A 16,986-nucleotide genomic window follows, 5' to 3' on the forward strand; every position below is an offset into this window, starting at 1 on the left:
GGCCTTGGGCATCTTCAGGAGTGGGGCATCCACAACTTCTCTGGACAGCCAGTTTAGCCAGTTCACTATGGAAATCATTTTGGAGTGTAAGCACACTGAAGATCAATGTACTTTACTTCTTGTGAGATCCTTCTATTTCCATGTTCTCTTTTCACTGCTTTGCAGTTATTCTCTTTGCAGCCTTCTTAGAGGCCATCCCCATACGTCTGATGTGAACATCAGTAAGGGCTGGGAGAGTTTTTGAGAAAACCCATTTGCTTCCTTTGTCTCCCTATTGAAACTATTGAATTTTTCTTCTCTTCTTCCCCAGCTGGATAAAGCTTCACTTAACAGAACTTCAGCCTTCACAGTTGTGAATTTTACCATAAGTGGAAGTGGGTATTAACCAGCTGGAACTTAATATACAGCCCAGGTCTTCAGCCAGGTTCATATCGACCTTTGTGGACAGTTGGTATGGCATTATCCAAATTAAATAAAGCAGTATCTTTTCACAAACTCTTCATTAGCACCAACTATGAAGTTTGGGTAGGCTCACACTAATGAGTAGCAGTTGTGTTATCACCTCCTCCCTGGAGCTGGGCTTCTTCTGATGGTATGCACAGTTCTTATGTTATTGAAGTGGACCCTGCAGGCATATCATGTGGCAGAGTATCTGGACAGGGCACGTTTTCTGGTAGAAGTGCTGCAGCTCTGCTGAGACTTGTGGAGTTTCACCACTGAGGAGAAGACTGAGTTTGGTTTGTTATCCTACTCCTGCAGCAGAATTGAACAGAAACAGAGAAACAAAACATAATCTATCATATATACCCTTAGTATTCCCATGGCAGGAATACTAAAAGGAGTAACAAGGATTAATTTATTTTCCTGTGGTTGTACAAGAAGTCAATTGCAAGGTTATCGAACCAGTGTCAGGAGCCATAAGCCCCCATTTGGTATTTCAACACAAAAGCATTGCATCGTACTGAGAATCGATGCTCAGTTCTTGATGCAAAAGGAATGTGGGATCAGCCTTCTTTTTTGTTACCAGATGGGGGCAAATGCATTTTCCTTTGGAGACTAAGTGTGCACTGCTCAGTCTGCTGTTGTTCCTTAGTATTTGCATGAAAATGAGTCTTTGAGATAATCAGATTTTATTTCTGGTGCCTAATCGATGCTCAGGGCTTTGTGGTTTAATTACTAGAATAATTGTTTGCTGAAAACAGAGTTCAATATCTACTTTTTTCCTTTGAAAGCCAACTCCATCATTTTTATTTCCAACCATTTAGCACTTTATTGATCTTTGTGTCATTTCTTGACAAATGCTGCATCTTTCCAGCCAAAATAAAGGCCAAATCTTGAAATAAGAAAAATAAATTATTTGTCTTAAATACAAAATTGGAAAATGCCCATTTCAGTATTGCTTGCTGCAGGCAGATCATTCATATGGTGTCCCCAGGAAAAATGATTCTGAAAAGTACGTTCGTTCTATATAGATGGGAAAAGCAACCAAGCCAAGAACATTTTCAGAACCTGATGAGTATTAGAGTTTAACTGAGATACAGAGAAGTTTTGCAGTTTAACTGCTGCTCTTTTAAGATTGATTAGAAGGTGTTAAGGGGACATGGAAGTCTGGTGGCTTGCACTTAGAGAAAGGTGAAGGGTGGATTGAGAAGCAGCACAGAGAAATCATAGAATCATTTGAGTTGGAAAGAACCTTTAAAGGTCATCTTCTCTTCTACAAACAGAGACACCCACAGCTCAGAGCCCCATCCAACCTGACCATGGGTGTCTCCTCTTTTAGTTTGAAGCCATTACCTCTCCTTGCTGTACACAGCAGGAACATGTGGCCTCAGCAGGAGGTTTTGATGGTGTTGAGCCACAAATCAGCGCCTGTTGCTCTGCTGTTGTCTTGCAGCTGCAGTGGGATGCTGGTAGAGCAGAGGCTCTCTCTGGCTTTTTTTGCTCCTCCTCTCACAGCATCCAGTTTTAATTTGCTAAAAGGTAGCAGTCTTTCCAAGATTACTGAGAATGATGCTGGGTTGTGGAGCGGAAAATAGGCTTGTTGAAAAATGGGCATTAAAAAGTAGCTTGAGATGAATTTCCATTTTGGGGTTAAATCTGATAGTTGTAACGCAGCCTAAACCACTGGTGATTTTAAGGCACTTTGTGCCAGAAAGAGCTAAAAAAGTGGCTTATAAAAGTAAAAAGGACCCCCAAACCATTTCTTCCCTTGTGTTGCTGTGCTGTCCAACACAAGGGACTGAACACTGCAGGACTGTTGTTTACCATGCTGCCTTTTTTGCCATCCCTAACATAGCTTGGGCAGATCACAAACACGGTGCCAATCATGCTTGGATTCTGGTGTTGGGGCTGGACCTGTTTGATATCTTTATTGATTATCTGGATGAGGGGATTAAGTGCACCCTCAGTAAGTTTGCAGACAGTAACAAGTTGGGAGAAAGCTTTGATCTGCCTGAGGATAGGAAGACCCTTCACAGGGTCTAGATAGATCAGACCAATGGGATGAGCTTCAACAAGACCAAGTGCTGGGTCCTGCACTTTGGTCACAACAATTACATGCAGCACTGCAGGCTTAGGGCAGAGTGGCTGGAAGGCTGCATGGAGGAGAAGGAACTGGGCTTGTTGGAAAAATGTCTTCTCTGAAAGAAGAGTCAGGCATTGACACAGGCTGCCAAGAGAGTGGTGATGTCACCATCCCTGGGGCTGTTCAAGAACCGTGGAGATGTGGCACTGAGGGACACAGTCAGTGGGCATGGTGGGGGTGAGTTGTTGGTTGGAATGGATGGTCTTAGTGGTCCTTTGTAACCTTAATGGTTCAATGATTCTATGATGCTACAAAGAATTTATGTTCTAAAGTCACATCTTCAGTTGCTAAATCAGGAAGTGGACAGCTAATGATCTCTATACACCATACAAAGCATTTTTTAGAACCTGTCATTAAGGCTGAGAGATGCTTGCAAGTGAATGGTGATGCTTCCCCCATAAGGCATGGCCATGGGATTCTGCAGTGTGTGTGTGGCTTGCCTGAATAATGCCATGCCAGTCATTATACCTGTGATGCTTCTTGTTAAATTCCAGTTGTTCACAACTTTGCCCACCAAATTTAAATGCTGGGACTGAAATTTTCAGCACTACTTGCCCCAGACTTTCTGAGCTTCTAGTTAGAGTTCAGCTGCTATGGTGAATGAAGAGGGGGAAAAATACAGCAATAATTTTTTTACTGGGAGACATTTCTTTGCTTATGAACTTTTCAGCTTAGTAACCTAAATAGCTTCTGCATGTAGTTTATTTACATATTGCTTATCCAATTACTACTACATAAGTGTGGCAGGTGAGATCAGCTGAAGCAGAGTAGGTTGATAAGTCCATGTTTCACTGCAGGAGCTGTTCAGAGTGGTGGAGAACCTGGCCCAATGTGAGCACTGGCAGAGGCACTGCTATTCCCATAAGCAACATTTGCATCTCACCTCCCAGAGCTCATGTAGTTTTGAATGCCGTGCGATCCTGTAGATGTGTGATCATACAATGATTGTGACAGCCTGTTCACAGCAGCATCCTGCTGATGCCTTGTGCTCTTTGGATGCTGAGAGGTTTTCTACCTTCGCTGCGCTTTAACATCTTGTGCCTGCCTGGGAAAAACAAACAGTTCATCTAAGCCAACAAATGATTTTGAGGCACTGCAGAACTGAGTTTACAGGGAAATGCAAAGGCTGAAAGGCAGAGCTGTTGCCAACCTCAAAAATCAAAGTGGAAAACAGCTGAAAAAGGGAAAAATCAGGAGGAAGCTGACTGCATGCCATGGAGATGGCAGTGTGGAAAGGATCTTTGTGGTAGAGGAGGGAGTTAGGAAGAGCACCTCAGCTTCTTAGATACAGTTTATTAGATATGATGGTCAGTGGCCCCGCATGTGGGAGGGGGTTGGTTGGACCTTCATGGTCCTTGAATTCCCTTCCAACCCAAGCTATTCTGTGATTCTACGGTTCTATGATTCTGCTTGCTGGGGTGAGCATGGCTGTTTCTCCCTTTCTTCGTGTGGCTGTGGCAGAAATTCATCAAAATTCTTGTCAAGTAGAAATAGTTTTTCTTCTGGAATTAAAAATATGCTGCCTTCCAGCAGAATGCCATTTTCTCTATTATTTATTTGTGCTTGTAAGTAAATTGGCAGTTGTATTTTCTAAGGAAAGGGAGCTGATGCAGCCTTGTGCCATTAAGTTGTCAGAGCCGAGTAGACGAAGCACGGAGCATTTCTGCAAAATTGCTCTCCGTACTCTCATTTAAAAGAAAGTTTTACCTGCAAGAGAAAGAGATGAAATCTGTGACACAGAATGGATTGCCTGATGTCTCCAGACTGATTTAAAGCAATCGATCTATTCTTTATTTTTAAGGTTTTAAGGCTTGTGCAGGAGCGAGCTGTGCAGCTTGGGGTTTGTGCATGCCTTTGTGTGTGTGAGTGGGGAGGAGGGGAGCTGCCTACAGCAAATTGCTTGCACTGGGGCATAGCAAGGAGACTGAGCAGGAGGAGCATAAAATGCTGTCCTTCAGGCCTTGCCTCTGCCCTTTGGAGTGTTTATGGATACTTGGGTGCCACGCTTTCAAAACTAGTTGCTGTGTTTGTGATGGAGAACTGTTAAGAGGGAAGATGCTTGCTGTATCGATGGTTATCAACACGTTCTGGGTTGAAGACGTGATGGCTGGGTGTGAAAATACACTGAAGTGTGCAGGTCAGAGGGAGAATGTGCTGTTTTGTCGTGGAAAAACAGAGTTGCTTTAGATGATAAAAAGGGAAATATGATTAAAAGCAGCTGATAAAGTGGAAACTGAAGTGACAAGATAAAATAGCAGGGCATTCAAGACAAGAAGGGAGAACTGGAACCGATGGGGTGAGGGCATGAATTACTGATTGTAATCTTCACCAGTAGGATGTCATTGCATTTTCTTATCTCAAGAACAAATGAGAAGTGAACAGAATTATTAAGCAACTTTATCATGGTGTTGGAGTGGATAATTAGGCAATGAGGATTATTCCTAGTGGACAAAGCATGCAGCCTGGAGGACTTGTGCTCCTGATTTCTGAGGACACTGGTGGGGAAGCAGGAAGAAGCCTCATTGAACAGTGCATTAGATCAGGGGTAAACCCTGAGATTGGTGCTTTGCAGCAGGTTTGAAATGAGAGCAAAAGGGGATTCCAGAGCACTGACCAGTGAGGAAGAGTGTATTTGAAGATGAGCAGTCCTCTGAATAGAAGCAAGAAGTGAGACTGTAGGCAAAGGCCACCTGCAAGTATTGAGGGAAGGGAGGGGACGGGCAGCTTCCTAGCCTATTCCTCTTCAGTTCTCTGTTGTAAGTTAAACCCAATCATTCCCTCTTTCAAGAGGAGCCTGACAAAATAAAAACACACAAAAAAAACCCAACAAATGAGCAGCTTTGTTTATGCTGGCTGAATCCAGTCTTATAGGGGTTGCAAAGCTGTGGGACACAGTGGAAAGCTGAGGGGTAGGAAAATGTGCTCAAAAATATCTCAGAGGAGAATAATCTGTAGCCTCCAACTGCCTGTTTTGTCCTCTGAAACCACAGATCAAATCAGTGGGAGCAGGCTCTGGAAGGGCACGTGAAACATAAGGAGCTGCAGCCCCAGACTTTAGGGTCTCTGATGCAGAAAGCAGAACCATCTCTCACAGAGGCTAATGTGGTTTCCTAGTGTTATGATGTCTAGTGGTGAAAGGTGTTTTTGGACGATCTGAGCTATGTAAGATCATCTCTTGCCTGTCTCCTGAGCCTTCATCCTGCCTCTGACCAAATCCAGACTCACAGGAAGGATTTGGTTATGGGTCTTCCTGACTCTGCCTTTGGTCTGGGGTCCTCCAAGGAATCATATATTCGTTTGAGTTGGAAGGGACCTCCAAAGGTCATCTAGTTCAACTCACCTGCAATGAACAGAGACAGAAAAAAGGGCTGTGCCAGCACCACAGACTGCAGCCTACCTCGTCCAATGAGCACAACGTCCTTAGTGTTGGCACCATGGCTTCTTAATGGCTGCCTGCACACTTTTGAGGGGCAAAAAGGACTAAAAATAACATGATGTATCTGTAACTGAACTCATCCCAGCTGCTCAGATTCCAATTCCAGCTGTGCTCTGTGTTTGGCATAGGCCTGTCATCCCCTGTGCAGCTCAGGCTGAAACTGTGCCAGTAATCTTAAGCTAGATGTTATTTAAAATCAATTTGAGGAGATGCAGATGTTATATAAATCACCGAGGAAATGTCAGATTATGCATGCAATTTTCAGAAGTGCTCCACAGTGGTTTGACTCAGCTCCCTGTGAAGCCCAGGACTCAGCATTAAGCAAAGGCAGAGTCAGTGCTGGTCACTATCCTCAAAAAGCCATAGGAGAGGAACTGGCGCTGCAGACCTGTAGGATTGATGTTGCACCCAGAGGCTAAAGCCATTTGTTCAGGACACTGAGTGATCAGGGAAGGCAAAAAAGAAGAGGATGAAAAATACGTGGAATAGAGTATTTGTTAGCGATTATTTGCTTGGCCTCATTGGCAAGTCACCTGGTGTTCTTGGAAAGCTTTTTGTTTCTCTTCCAAGACCAACTTCAGAATACTCATGATGTATAATTATGCCTAAGGAGAGGCTGCAGTCCAGAATCAATTGATGGTAGCCATTAAGAGTAGCTATAAATCCTGAACTTGATAAAAGGCCCTATTTCCTCCCCACGCTTAGCATCCACATATATGTAAATAACTGAAACACAAAGTGCTTGGTTTCAGTGCCACAGTGACTTGTCATTTCCTCAGAAATGTTAAAATAGTTCCATGCATGAGTAGCATCAAAAGTGTTTGTCACACACAGCAATCTGGTGCACACTGACATGTCACAGGAGTCAGCCAGCAGCCTGTGGCCAAACGAGAGCATCTCACAGAAGTGCCCAGCCTGGCACATACAACATTATGTTGTTCTCAGGCTGATTTCTGAAGGTGTCTGTCATGTGCTCTACCTTGCTGAAAACAAGGTTGGTTTTAATAATAGGCAATTGTATAAATAGCAAACCTGTACCATAGCATCTGTGGGTCCCATTGGACATGCTGATGTTGTTTTGTGGAGCCGAGGGGAACGAAGCCAGAATTTGTATTTGTTGAAAGTAGAGTATTATTAGATGATCTCGCCGGTGGAAATAGCAGCCCCTACATGCAAACTGTCAGAAATACTGTGGAGTTAATTGCTGCTTTAGAGGCACTGATGTTCAGTTGCAATAAAGTGGGTTGACTATTGACAAGATCACCGATGCAATGTAATTACTGTGGAAGCCATATAAAAATAGGCTCTGTGCTTAGCTAGAGCTGTGGCCGGCAGAGCATCGTGGCAGCTTTAGCTGTGTCTGTGTATGCGCTGCAGGGACACACATAGCTGCCTGTATGTGTGCACTGAGGACATCAGTCAAGATCTTCCAAGCACGTGCTGTGATTTTGAAACCATTTTTGTGTGTCCCTGATTCACAGCCACTGGTCCTCCTGGCATATGACATAACCGTGTCATCAAAAAATGAGAGTCAGCAGAAGGCTCTTTGGCAAGAGTTTTGGGATGGTTTGCTTTGCTTTGCAGTATTTGTGGTTTTTCTTATTACCTCCTAACCACTGTGCTTCTTGGTATTGTATGTGAGACCTAAGGGTGATCTAATGACACACGTGTATACCAACATACAAGCCCTAACATTGCTAACAGAAGCTTTGACGGGTGTTGCTATAAGAAGGCAGGCTTGGAAGTAGAGTCTCCCTGCATAAACATTGTGTTCCATTTGGGATCTAACATACTTTGAGGGAAATAACCCACAGGTTCTGCGTGTGTCCCCTTGGAGTAGGAGATCCTTGCTCAGGGCTTAAAACACAGTTGCTGAACTCTGATACCTCTAATTCATTTCTTGACTATCTCCTGTTAGTAGGAATTCACTGAAGCAACAGTAGGAAGGGGAACAGCTGTTTGTGAGTGTGGATGATGATAGGACAAGGGGAAATGATCTTAAACTGAGACAGGGGAGGTTTAGGTTGGATATTAGGAGGAAGTTTTTCACACAGAGGGTGGTGATGCACTGGAACAGGTTGCCCAAGGAGGCTGTGGATGCCCCATCCCTGCAGGCATTCAAGGCCAGGCTGGATGTGGCTCTGGGCAGCCTGGGCTGCTGGTTGGCGACCCTGCACATAGCAGGGGGTTGGAACTGGATGAGCATTGTGGTCTTTTGCAACCCAGGCCATTCTATGATATGATATGATATGATATGATATGATATGATATGATATGATATGATATGATATGATATGATATGATAAAGTGCTCAGAATTTTGTCCTCCATACAGAGCAGACAAATGTAGAACTGCCGATGGAGTCACCAAGTTGTGCACTCAATGCCAAGCAGTTCTTTGATACCAGCTTCAGATTTCCTTCCCAAGTACATGCCATTGAAGACTTTTCATTCTTGGATATCCCATTTCATGGGCCTTATGTGGACGATTAGGAAATGAAAGTGTCTGTGATGGCAGTACAACTTTCCTTGGTTTGGTAATACAGCTCCTCCAGCACTCTCCCTGTCCACAGATTGTACATGGTGGCAACCCAGAGCAGACAGTGGCTGCTTCCAGAAAATCAGGACAATAGAAAACAAGGAATAATGCCTTCTTAGGTGTCAGTACAGACTTATGCATAACAGAGGATGGAGCATCTGTGTGGAGGAGGCCAGTGAAGGAGACAGCCATGCTGTAGGGTTATCTCCTTGTTTGACATCCCACCGTGTGGATGAGAAGTGCTAGTTCAAAAAGAGTTTCTCTTGTTGATTTGCTGCATTTTCTCTTCTTCATGAACGAAAAGAGTGGAAATCTAATGAAAAGTGTTATCAGCTTGTCAAGTTAATTTGTGTCTATTTCAATACCATGATTATTATCTGTTACTAATTAATATAAGTAAGATGATTCTAACTTTTTTTTGCCTTATTTTTCAGTGAGAAGCTGGATGGAGAAGCTGAAAGATAAGGTAGGAGGCTCAGTGTTTCTCTCAATGACTTTAAAAGCAGAAACATTTTTACTTGCAGGAATAAATAAGCTTTTGTCAGTGCAGTTTGTTCTGTCTGCAAAGATGATTGTGAAGGGGCTTAACATTTCCACTGGGACACAATGAACCAGCTGCTGTTGTGTATATTGGTGTAAATCCACAGCATATCACTGACAGGTAGCTAAGAGCAAAATAAAAGACAGAGGTGTTGGATGGACGTCTGTGCACCAGATGGTCACCTTCTCTTCTAACTCCCAGAGGAACTTTTTTATTGCCCTGTAAGTTTCCCCCCACCCCTTTTCTCTCAGCCCAAAGCTTGGTTCTGGCTGTGTGCTTTAGCATCAGCTCAAAGCCAGACCTCTCCTGCCTCATATACAGGAAGAGCTGCCAGTACCTGGCAGTAGAAGGAGTGAACATAGGGCAACTGAAAAGACACCAGACCCTGATCTTTTCTCCCTGACATTGCAGAGTGGTGGTATGTGGAATAATGAGTTGTACCAGCCACAGACCAATAAATTTTCAGGCTCTGCTACCCTAAGGTAAATATTAAGATTTTTAAATGATTGTGAAACCTTTCAAATGCTTTGTTGACAGTGGTGAAGCAATGAAACTAGAAATGAAGTGACAGGAGTGTTTCAATGCGGTAATATGTTGTGGCTCAGTAGGGCTTAGAAACTCTTCAATAGGATCAGAGACAGTACAGATAGAAAGACAAAGAATGAAGAGCTCTGGTCCCTGAAAACACATAGAATCATCAAATGTTTGGGTTGGAAGGGACCTTAAAGCCCATCCAATTCCACCTCCTGCCGTGGGCTGGGTCCCCCAGCCAGCTCAGGCTGCCCAGATCCCCATCCATGGCTTTGGGCACCTCCAGGGATGGGGCACCCACAATCTCTTTGAGCAACCTATTCCAGTGACTCACTGCCCTCTCAGTAAAGAATTTCTTGCTAACAACTAATCTGAATTTCCTCCCTTTTAGTTTAAAGCCATTCCCTCTTTTCCTATCACTGTCTGCCTCTGTTAAAAGTTTGTCTTTCAACAGGGATGAGTTTGAGCAGACTGTCACCCAGTGAACAAAGCCCTCTCACATGATCCCTACTAAATTTCAGCAGTACCGAATCTGAAAAGAAAGAATGGGTCTGGGTGTCAGTTTTCTGGGATTGAGGAGTGAAAGGGTTGAGGAGGATTTGTGCCCAGCCCTTGTTGAGTTGATTTTCTGCCCACAATAGGAAGGAGACATGTCTAGTTTCAACTTTGCTCATAGCAGAGCATCCTGGCCTGGGATTCAGCCAGAACGAGCGTTGCAAGGACAGAGAATGGTTTTCCCAACAAAGGTAAAAAAGCAGACACTGAGGCTGGTTGGGTGCCTGGAGGGATTGCAGCATGCACGTGTGTCACCTGCTCACACCAGAGCTACCCAGCAGCACCACACGAGCGAGGGGGCATCATGTGCCTTCTGTGTATTTCACTTTGTTTCTTGTTGGCTACCCCTTTATGTCCCCACGAGGGGGATGCATGTTTCTGTTTCTAGCAGAGTTGCTGTCTGGGATCTGATCCTTTACAGCACTGGTATAACCAGGGATCTGCTGGTGTGCACTGAAAAAAGAGATATATCTCCTTCCTGCAGGGTATGGCACTGGGGAAGGCAGATCTTTCATCTTGCTTGTTTTCTTTAACCATCTTTTCCCTCAGAAAAGCCCAGCAAAACCCACTCCTCACCAGCAACCAAGTGGTGATGAACCAAACCATGCACAAATCATGCCTGCACACCGTTTCCTCCTTTCTCTTGTTGTCAGCACCAGTCTTAATAACCTCCCTTTCCACGTGCTGTTGGCAGAGTGCTATCGTAGAGCCATAAGACATCCTGAGTTGGAATGGACCCATAAGGATCATTGAGTCCAACTCCTGGCTTCACACAGCACCACTGAAAAACCAGACCCTATATAGTCTGAGAGCATTGTCCAGATGCTCCTTGAACTTTATCAGCTTGGGGCCGTGCCCTCTGGGGCAGAGCCTTTCCTTGATATCCAACCTGATCCTCCCCTGTCCTTTCTTCCAGGAAGGTCAAAATGAGGAACTGGGGTCCATAAAGAAATTTCATCTTCCCTGTGGGCAGTGGGTGAGAAAGTGGCTTTGGAGCTGCCTGTAGAGTGGGGTTTTATATCAAACAAAGCCCTCACAGGTTGGGCCACATGATGCAGGAGGGCTGGGGGGACAGATCTAGAGCTGGTTCACAATGCAGGCATGTGGGGTACAAACCATTGGTGTGGTTGTTGAGGAAGGCTGTAAAAAGGGCATGGGCTGAGCAGGTTGGAAATGTTCATGGACAGACTGGAGAGTTCATCTTATTAAAACCAATGATTTCTGGTGCAGAAACTCAGCTGGACAGCAGCTAAAAAGGCTTTTCCAACCTTCCTTTGCCTCCTGTGCCAGCAGCACTGTTCCCAGAAATAGAACTACCCACACTGCACTAATTAGGTCACCCGATTAAAGTGCCTTAATTGCCTGGTGGAGATGCAGGCTTTTTGCCATGTTCTCACTCACCTCCTTTCTTGGGAACTTGGGTGCCACACAGAACTCCCTGCAAAGTGCAGTGCTGAGCAGGGCTGGCTTTGCTGGGAGGCACTGCAGGATGCAGCCGTGAGCCCTGGGATCCAGGCATGAAGATGTTCCTATTTAAAGAGCCCAGCAGTATCTGGAGTGGTCTGTGAGAGCCAAACAGCTTTTGTTAGCATTGTGTCTGTCCCAGATGAAAGCAGTTGATTCTATTCTCCAGATAAGCACATGAATTGTGCGTCTGTCCTCAGCAGATGTAAAATCTATTCTGGGTTTGTAGATGGGGAAGGGTAAAGCTGCAGAGAATGAAGGCAGCACTGACAGGACGTGAGCTGTGCCTGCCTGTTCTGCTCCACTGAGACCCTGGCCTGAGCTAAGTGAGGATGCTGTAGCAATTTGGCACTTTAAATCTTAATTTTCACTTCAGCAGTAAAATAATAAGCACTTGGAAATATTTTCCAAAGGATTTCAAATGTTTCCATATTATTCATGGAAGCCAAGGGGTTTCCAGGTGGGCTGGCTGGGGCTACCCTCATCTCCACCCCATGGTGTGTGAACACAGCTGGTTTGGCATTTCAGCTTTTTCAGAGACCCAGACGTTGTGTCCCTTCCTGGAAACTTCGTCCCATGCAGGTGATGATAAGGTTTCAAATGCAGCGAAGTGAAAGAGAAGCGTGAGGTTGGAAAAGGATTCTGAAGGGATGCTGTTGTGAGTGCTGCTCAGCCTGTCTCTCTCCCACAGGCAGGATACATGTCAGGGATGCTGGTTCCTGTAGGAGTCGGGATAGCTGGAGCCCTCTTTATCCTTGGAGCACTCTACAGCATTAAGATTATGAATCGCCGGAGGAGGAACGGCTCGAAGAGGCATAAAAGAAAGGTAGAGCAACTGCTAAGAAAGAGAAAACCCTGATCTGTCCCCATCACTTTCTAGTTCATTATCTTGGTTGTAATCTGGTGATGGAGGGTGGTTTCTCTGAAGCTATGTACACTGGATCTCTCAGTTGGAGTGCTGGGGGGGGGATCCAGATGCTGCTCCATTTAGTTTTGTAGGTGGAGCTCTTTAACATTTCTTTTTTACCCCCAGCAGAGGGAATTTAACAGCATGCAAGACCGAGTAATGCTCCTAGCCGACAGCTCTGAAGACGAATTCTGAATTGAACTGCAGTGCCCTTGTGATATCCAGTGACTTGTAAAAGGAGGGAGGAGAGGAAAAGAAGAGAAGGAAGGACTTTCTGCTGCATCGCTGCTCTCAGCCACCCCAAACACTGAGCAGTGGTTGGTACCACCCCGTCGAACCAGCATGCTATGCTCTACGTGTACTGCGCAGTGATGTTTGTTTTGATACAGTAGTGAGATTTCACATTTGCACCCGGCGCCTCATTCAGATCCACAGCACATCTTGTTGCAGCTGGAGCTGATCTGTACGGATGATTATTTTCCTATTATCCTGGTGTACTATTTCAGACCTGGCTGGCAGTAATCTAATCATAACAATAGCTCTCACCTAAGCCGGGAATGGAAATCTTTACTGTGAATGACTTCTGTCCAATTTGTTAATTTTAAATGTTAACATTACCTGAGCTAGAGTTCATTAGTGCTGAGATTAGCTGCTCTGCTTAATTAATGAATTACCCACTTGAACTGTATCCCTCATCACCTGAGAAGTGCCCAAGTACAGTGTTGTTGATACGGTTTGAAGCACATTTCTACGCTCTTTTCCCCAATTCCCACCCCTTCTTTTACAACCTCTGCCTTTAGCTCTGCTCCACGCTTCTTGGAAACACATGGGAATGGCCTCAACTCTTGATTCATGACAAAAATTTTAGTCCATTTTCTACCAGCACTGTCTGTTACAGCACAATAAATACCAGCGCTCACGTACTGATGGGTAGTCTTGCATGGATCCCTTAGCTTTTGTTCAGTGTGCAGGTAGGTAAAAGGAAAGCCAGGTCAGAGGTTTCCTCAGCTTCTGCCACCTGTTTCTAGGCACTAGAGACTGCTTCTCCTGGCTGCGTTCACATTGAGATGGCAGTGGAGCATGTCTCCTTCCCCAGCTGCAAGTTGCATTTTCAGCCCCTGAAAGCTCCATGAATGGCAGAACTTCTGGGAGATCTGATGGGTCTTGTCTCCATGCCACCAAACACAAGGAAGGCACCAAAGGTGGTTGAGCTGTCAGGGTGTTTTGAGGCTCCTGGCTGCTGGAAAGCAGCAATAGCCCCAGTTGGAGGCATGTCCATGGGAAGTGAGCTGGTTGAGCTGGGAACTCTTGGTCAAGGGGAGATGTGTAGCTGTAGGACAGATGGCTGTGGAGGGCTGTGGAGATGGATCCTAACAGTGCCTTGGGGTGAGGGCAAGATGCCTGTGCTGCTGGCAGCAAGTTGCAGTGGGAAACAGCCGGTGTCTGACATCATTGAACCGAGCAGGGAAGCTAATGGTGCTTTGCACAGTCAAAATAGCTAATAACAAAAGGGCTGCATTACTTATCTCTCTTGCCAGTTGTGCAAAGACTCTTTAATCTTGTGTTTATGCAAAATATCCGTGTTTCCAAGGTGGAAATCACTGTTCTGTGAGGAGTCATCCTTCATACAGAGAACAGCATCTGTCACCGAAGGAGACTTGGTCAGAGAAATGAGATCAGACGGAGATGAGTCCCACTGAGTCCTAGAGGAGGTGTGAGGGAGGAGTGAATGAGGTGACACCCATATAGGACTTCATTCTCAGTGAAGGTGAAAAGGCTGTCAGGTTGCCAAGGATATAGTTGATGGTAAGCATATGTCTTGTGGGCCTATGAATGGGTTTGTGTGGTAGAAACCACATTCAGAAGATCACATCAGAAGAGTCTAAAGCTCAGTTCTCTTTTCAGAGGGTCCTCTGAACAATAAGTCATCAGATGGACATCCAGTTCCAAGGAAGCAGTGTTCTTCAGAGCCCAGGTACTTTTCTGCCAGCCTTCCCCTCCCATCCAATGAGTCACCTGGAGAAGGACAGTCAGGACTACCTGTATTCAAAATGCTGCTGCCAATGCTAGTCTTCCAGTCCTGGAGCTGTGCATGGCCCTCGTGCTCATCCCACTGGGTGGTGGGAAGCAGGCTGGGGGAAGAGCCATCAGTGTGCCAGGCAGTGTGCATTCTTCTGTCCCTCTGGGACAGGTTCTCCCTGCCAGGATTCCACAGTGTTTGTCTTTCTCCCATTTCATTCCTGCAGCTTTCATCAGGAAGATGTTGCTTTGCTAAAAGCAACGCCAGATCTCTAAACAGCCACTGCCTGGGAGCCCATTGTTAAGTCCCTACTCAAAACTGAGGTCTTTTTTTTTTATCACAAGTGGTCAGTCCAAGCTAAGAACTTCCCTTCTGGACTGATCTCTCCTTGTTTCCTTCTCATTCCTGTCTCTCTTGGAGACTACAGGTGCCTGGGAGGTGTTAAAAGCCTGCTAGCATAGCTGATTGTCCTAGTAGCCTGGAGGGCCAGTGGGCTGGAGGACCAAGTAGCCTGGAGGAGCAGTTGCCAGTGACACTGCTGCATAGAGCAGGGGTACCAGCAAGATCCAAACAGCTGGGGATCAGCAGGGCTTTGTGCAACAGCAGCCTGTGAAGGGCAGCCTCTTTTCAACTTCCTTGTTAACAGTGATATGCCAGTGCAGTTTGTGATAACTGCAGACATCACATTGATAACCAATGAGCTCCTAGGCAGTGGGGAGGAGGAGGATGGCTGAGCAAGGCTGCTGGTGTGAGTGCAGATACAGCAGCCCTGGCAGGGCTGTTTGGGTGGGTTGTCAGTTTGATGGATTGAAAAGGCTGGTGGGGAGGCAATGTGGCCTTTCACTGTGCTAATTAATCCTCAGTTTGGGAAACATTTTCTACAATGGCAATCAGTTTCAGTGTCTCTCTTCTTCTCAGTCCTTGACATAGTGAATTTAAATTAAAGGCAGCGTGGTCTGTTAGACAAAGCTGGCATCTGAGGGCATAGTGTGGGTGACCTGTAGTCTGTGAGAGCCACGCATCTCCCAGTGAGGACACACAGTGGGTGTGCCACAGGTAAGGATGGCGTTGTTGCAGGTATCTGACTGCTTGTTCTGCAGGTATGATGGGACAAAGTGGGCAAGCTGTAGCCAAATGGGATGTCCAGCCAAATGCACAGCTTGGTGTTGGCTCTGGAGTCTGTGCTTTATCCAGATCTGTGGATAGAAGGGCTGCCCAGAGATTTTGCTTGTGCTTCAGCTTCACTCCAGTCCTGGCTCTAGCTCTGACCCCCACTCTACCATGCTTTGCTCCTGGGTTTGCTACCCACAGACACGGTGCCTTGATTGGGAGCTGCTGGTCAGTGGAAGCTTATTGTACGCCAGCTTTATGAGCGGCTCAGCAGTGCAGAGATCCAACCAATGTCCCTTTGAAATAGAGGTCTTTAATAGTTATTTTTGGTCAAGCACCTACCCAAGAGCCTGGACGCTCCCCGTATCTTCCAGTTTAGTTCTCCTTGGGGTGGAGGTGGCCGCAAGCAACCTTATGTCCCAGTGAGACTTCCAAAAGCTCTTGGAGCACAGACAGGGTTTTCTGCAGAGCCTCTGATGTCAGTGGGATTCCTGCAGGTCCTTAAAGCACAAGCAACATTCAGCTCCTTCTCCTCTCATCCAAGACCAGTGGACTTTGAACTGGGCTCTTAAAAATATTTTCTCTGCAACTCTTGGAGTTAGATTAATTTGCTGGAAATTATCAGATTGCGGATGGGGTGGGGAGAGGGTTTCCAGTGGGAAATGAAGCCTTGGATCTCTTAAAGCTCTGCTGGTTTGATTTGTATCCCTGCATTTCTAAAATAAAAAGGCACATTCTTTTGAGAAATAAAAGAGAAGCAGCAGAAGTGCCCTCTGGCCCTGCACAGTCAGTGCTGGGTGACCTGAATGTAGAGATGGGTCGTGCCGCTGCTATGCAGCGTGAGCCCCATGCGACAGCACAACTGCAAGGACGACTTTGCTGCAGCAATAATCCTCTCCTGACTTGGCACAAGACATGTAGCTCACCTCTGTTTTCCCGTGGATGCCCAGTTTGGGATCTCTTGATAGCACAAGCCAGAATTTGTTGTAGGCAACACCTTCCAGCATTCACAGCCCCATTTCCAATGGGAGGAAGCAGCCTGCCTGACACGCAGCCCTTGTCCTGATGAAATGTTCCTGCACTCCACAGCTGCTGATTTTTTATGGTGTCTCTAATGCCAGGTGTTCACCCTAGATGAGGTTCCTTTGGACTGCACTGCTTCCAGAGAGGGATATTAGCAGTCCTTGTGCTTTCTTGTGGTTTTCAATTTTGGACGAGACCAACTCCTCATACTGTAACTATGGAATGTAGCACTTTGTTAAAGTAAAACATTGGAAAATAAAAAGCTGGCCATCATAGC

General features: G+C 45.7%; 1 protein-coding gene across 6 annotated transcripts in view; it reads left to right on the top strand.

The window, feature by feature from the left end:
• ARMH4 (armadillo like helical domain containing 4) overlaps positions 1-16,986 on the top strand; it is a 53,425-nt gene extending 36,439 nt beyond the window's left edge. For 4 of the 6 annotated variants that reach the window (XM_031605381.2, XM_090141866.1, XM_090141864.1 and 1 more), the window contains exons 6-9: positions 8,993-9,024; positions 10,272-10,376; positions 12,341-12,475; positions 12,683-16,986. In XM_031605381.2, coding sequence (XP_031461241.2) covers positions 8,993-9,024; positions 10,272-10,376; positions 12,341-12,475; positions 12,683-12,751 — 341 coding nt within the window. In that variant the 3' untranslated portion in view covers positions 12,752-16,986. The remainder of the gene's footprint in view (positions 1-8,992; positions 9,025-10,271; positions 10,377-12,340; positions 12,476-12,682) is intronic. The other 2 variants (XM_090141865.1, XM_031605382.2) reach the window with 2 other exon arrangements.

Source organism: Phasianus colchicus, chromosome 5, assembly GCF_987193195.1.
Source record: "Phasianus colchicus chromosome 5, bPhaCol1.hap1.1, whole genome shotgun sequence".
NCBI lineage: Eukaryota > Metazoa > Chordata > Aves > Galliformes > Phasianidae > Phasianus > Phasianus colchicus.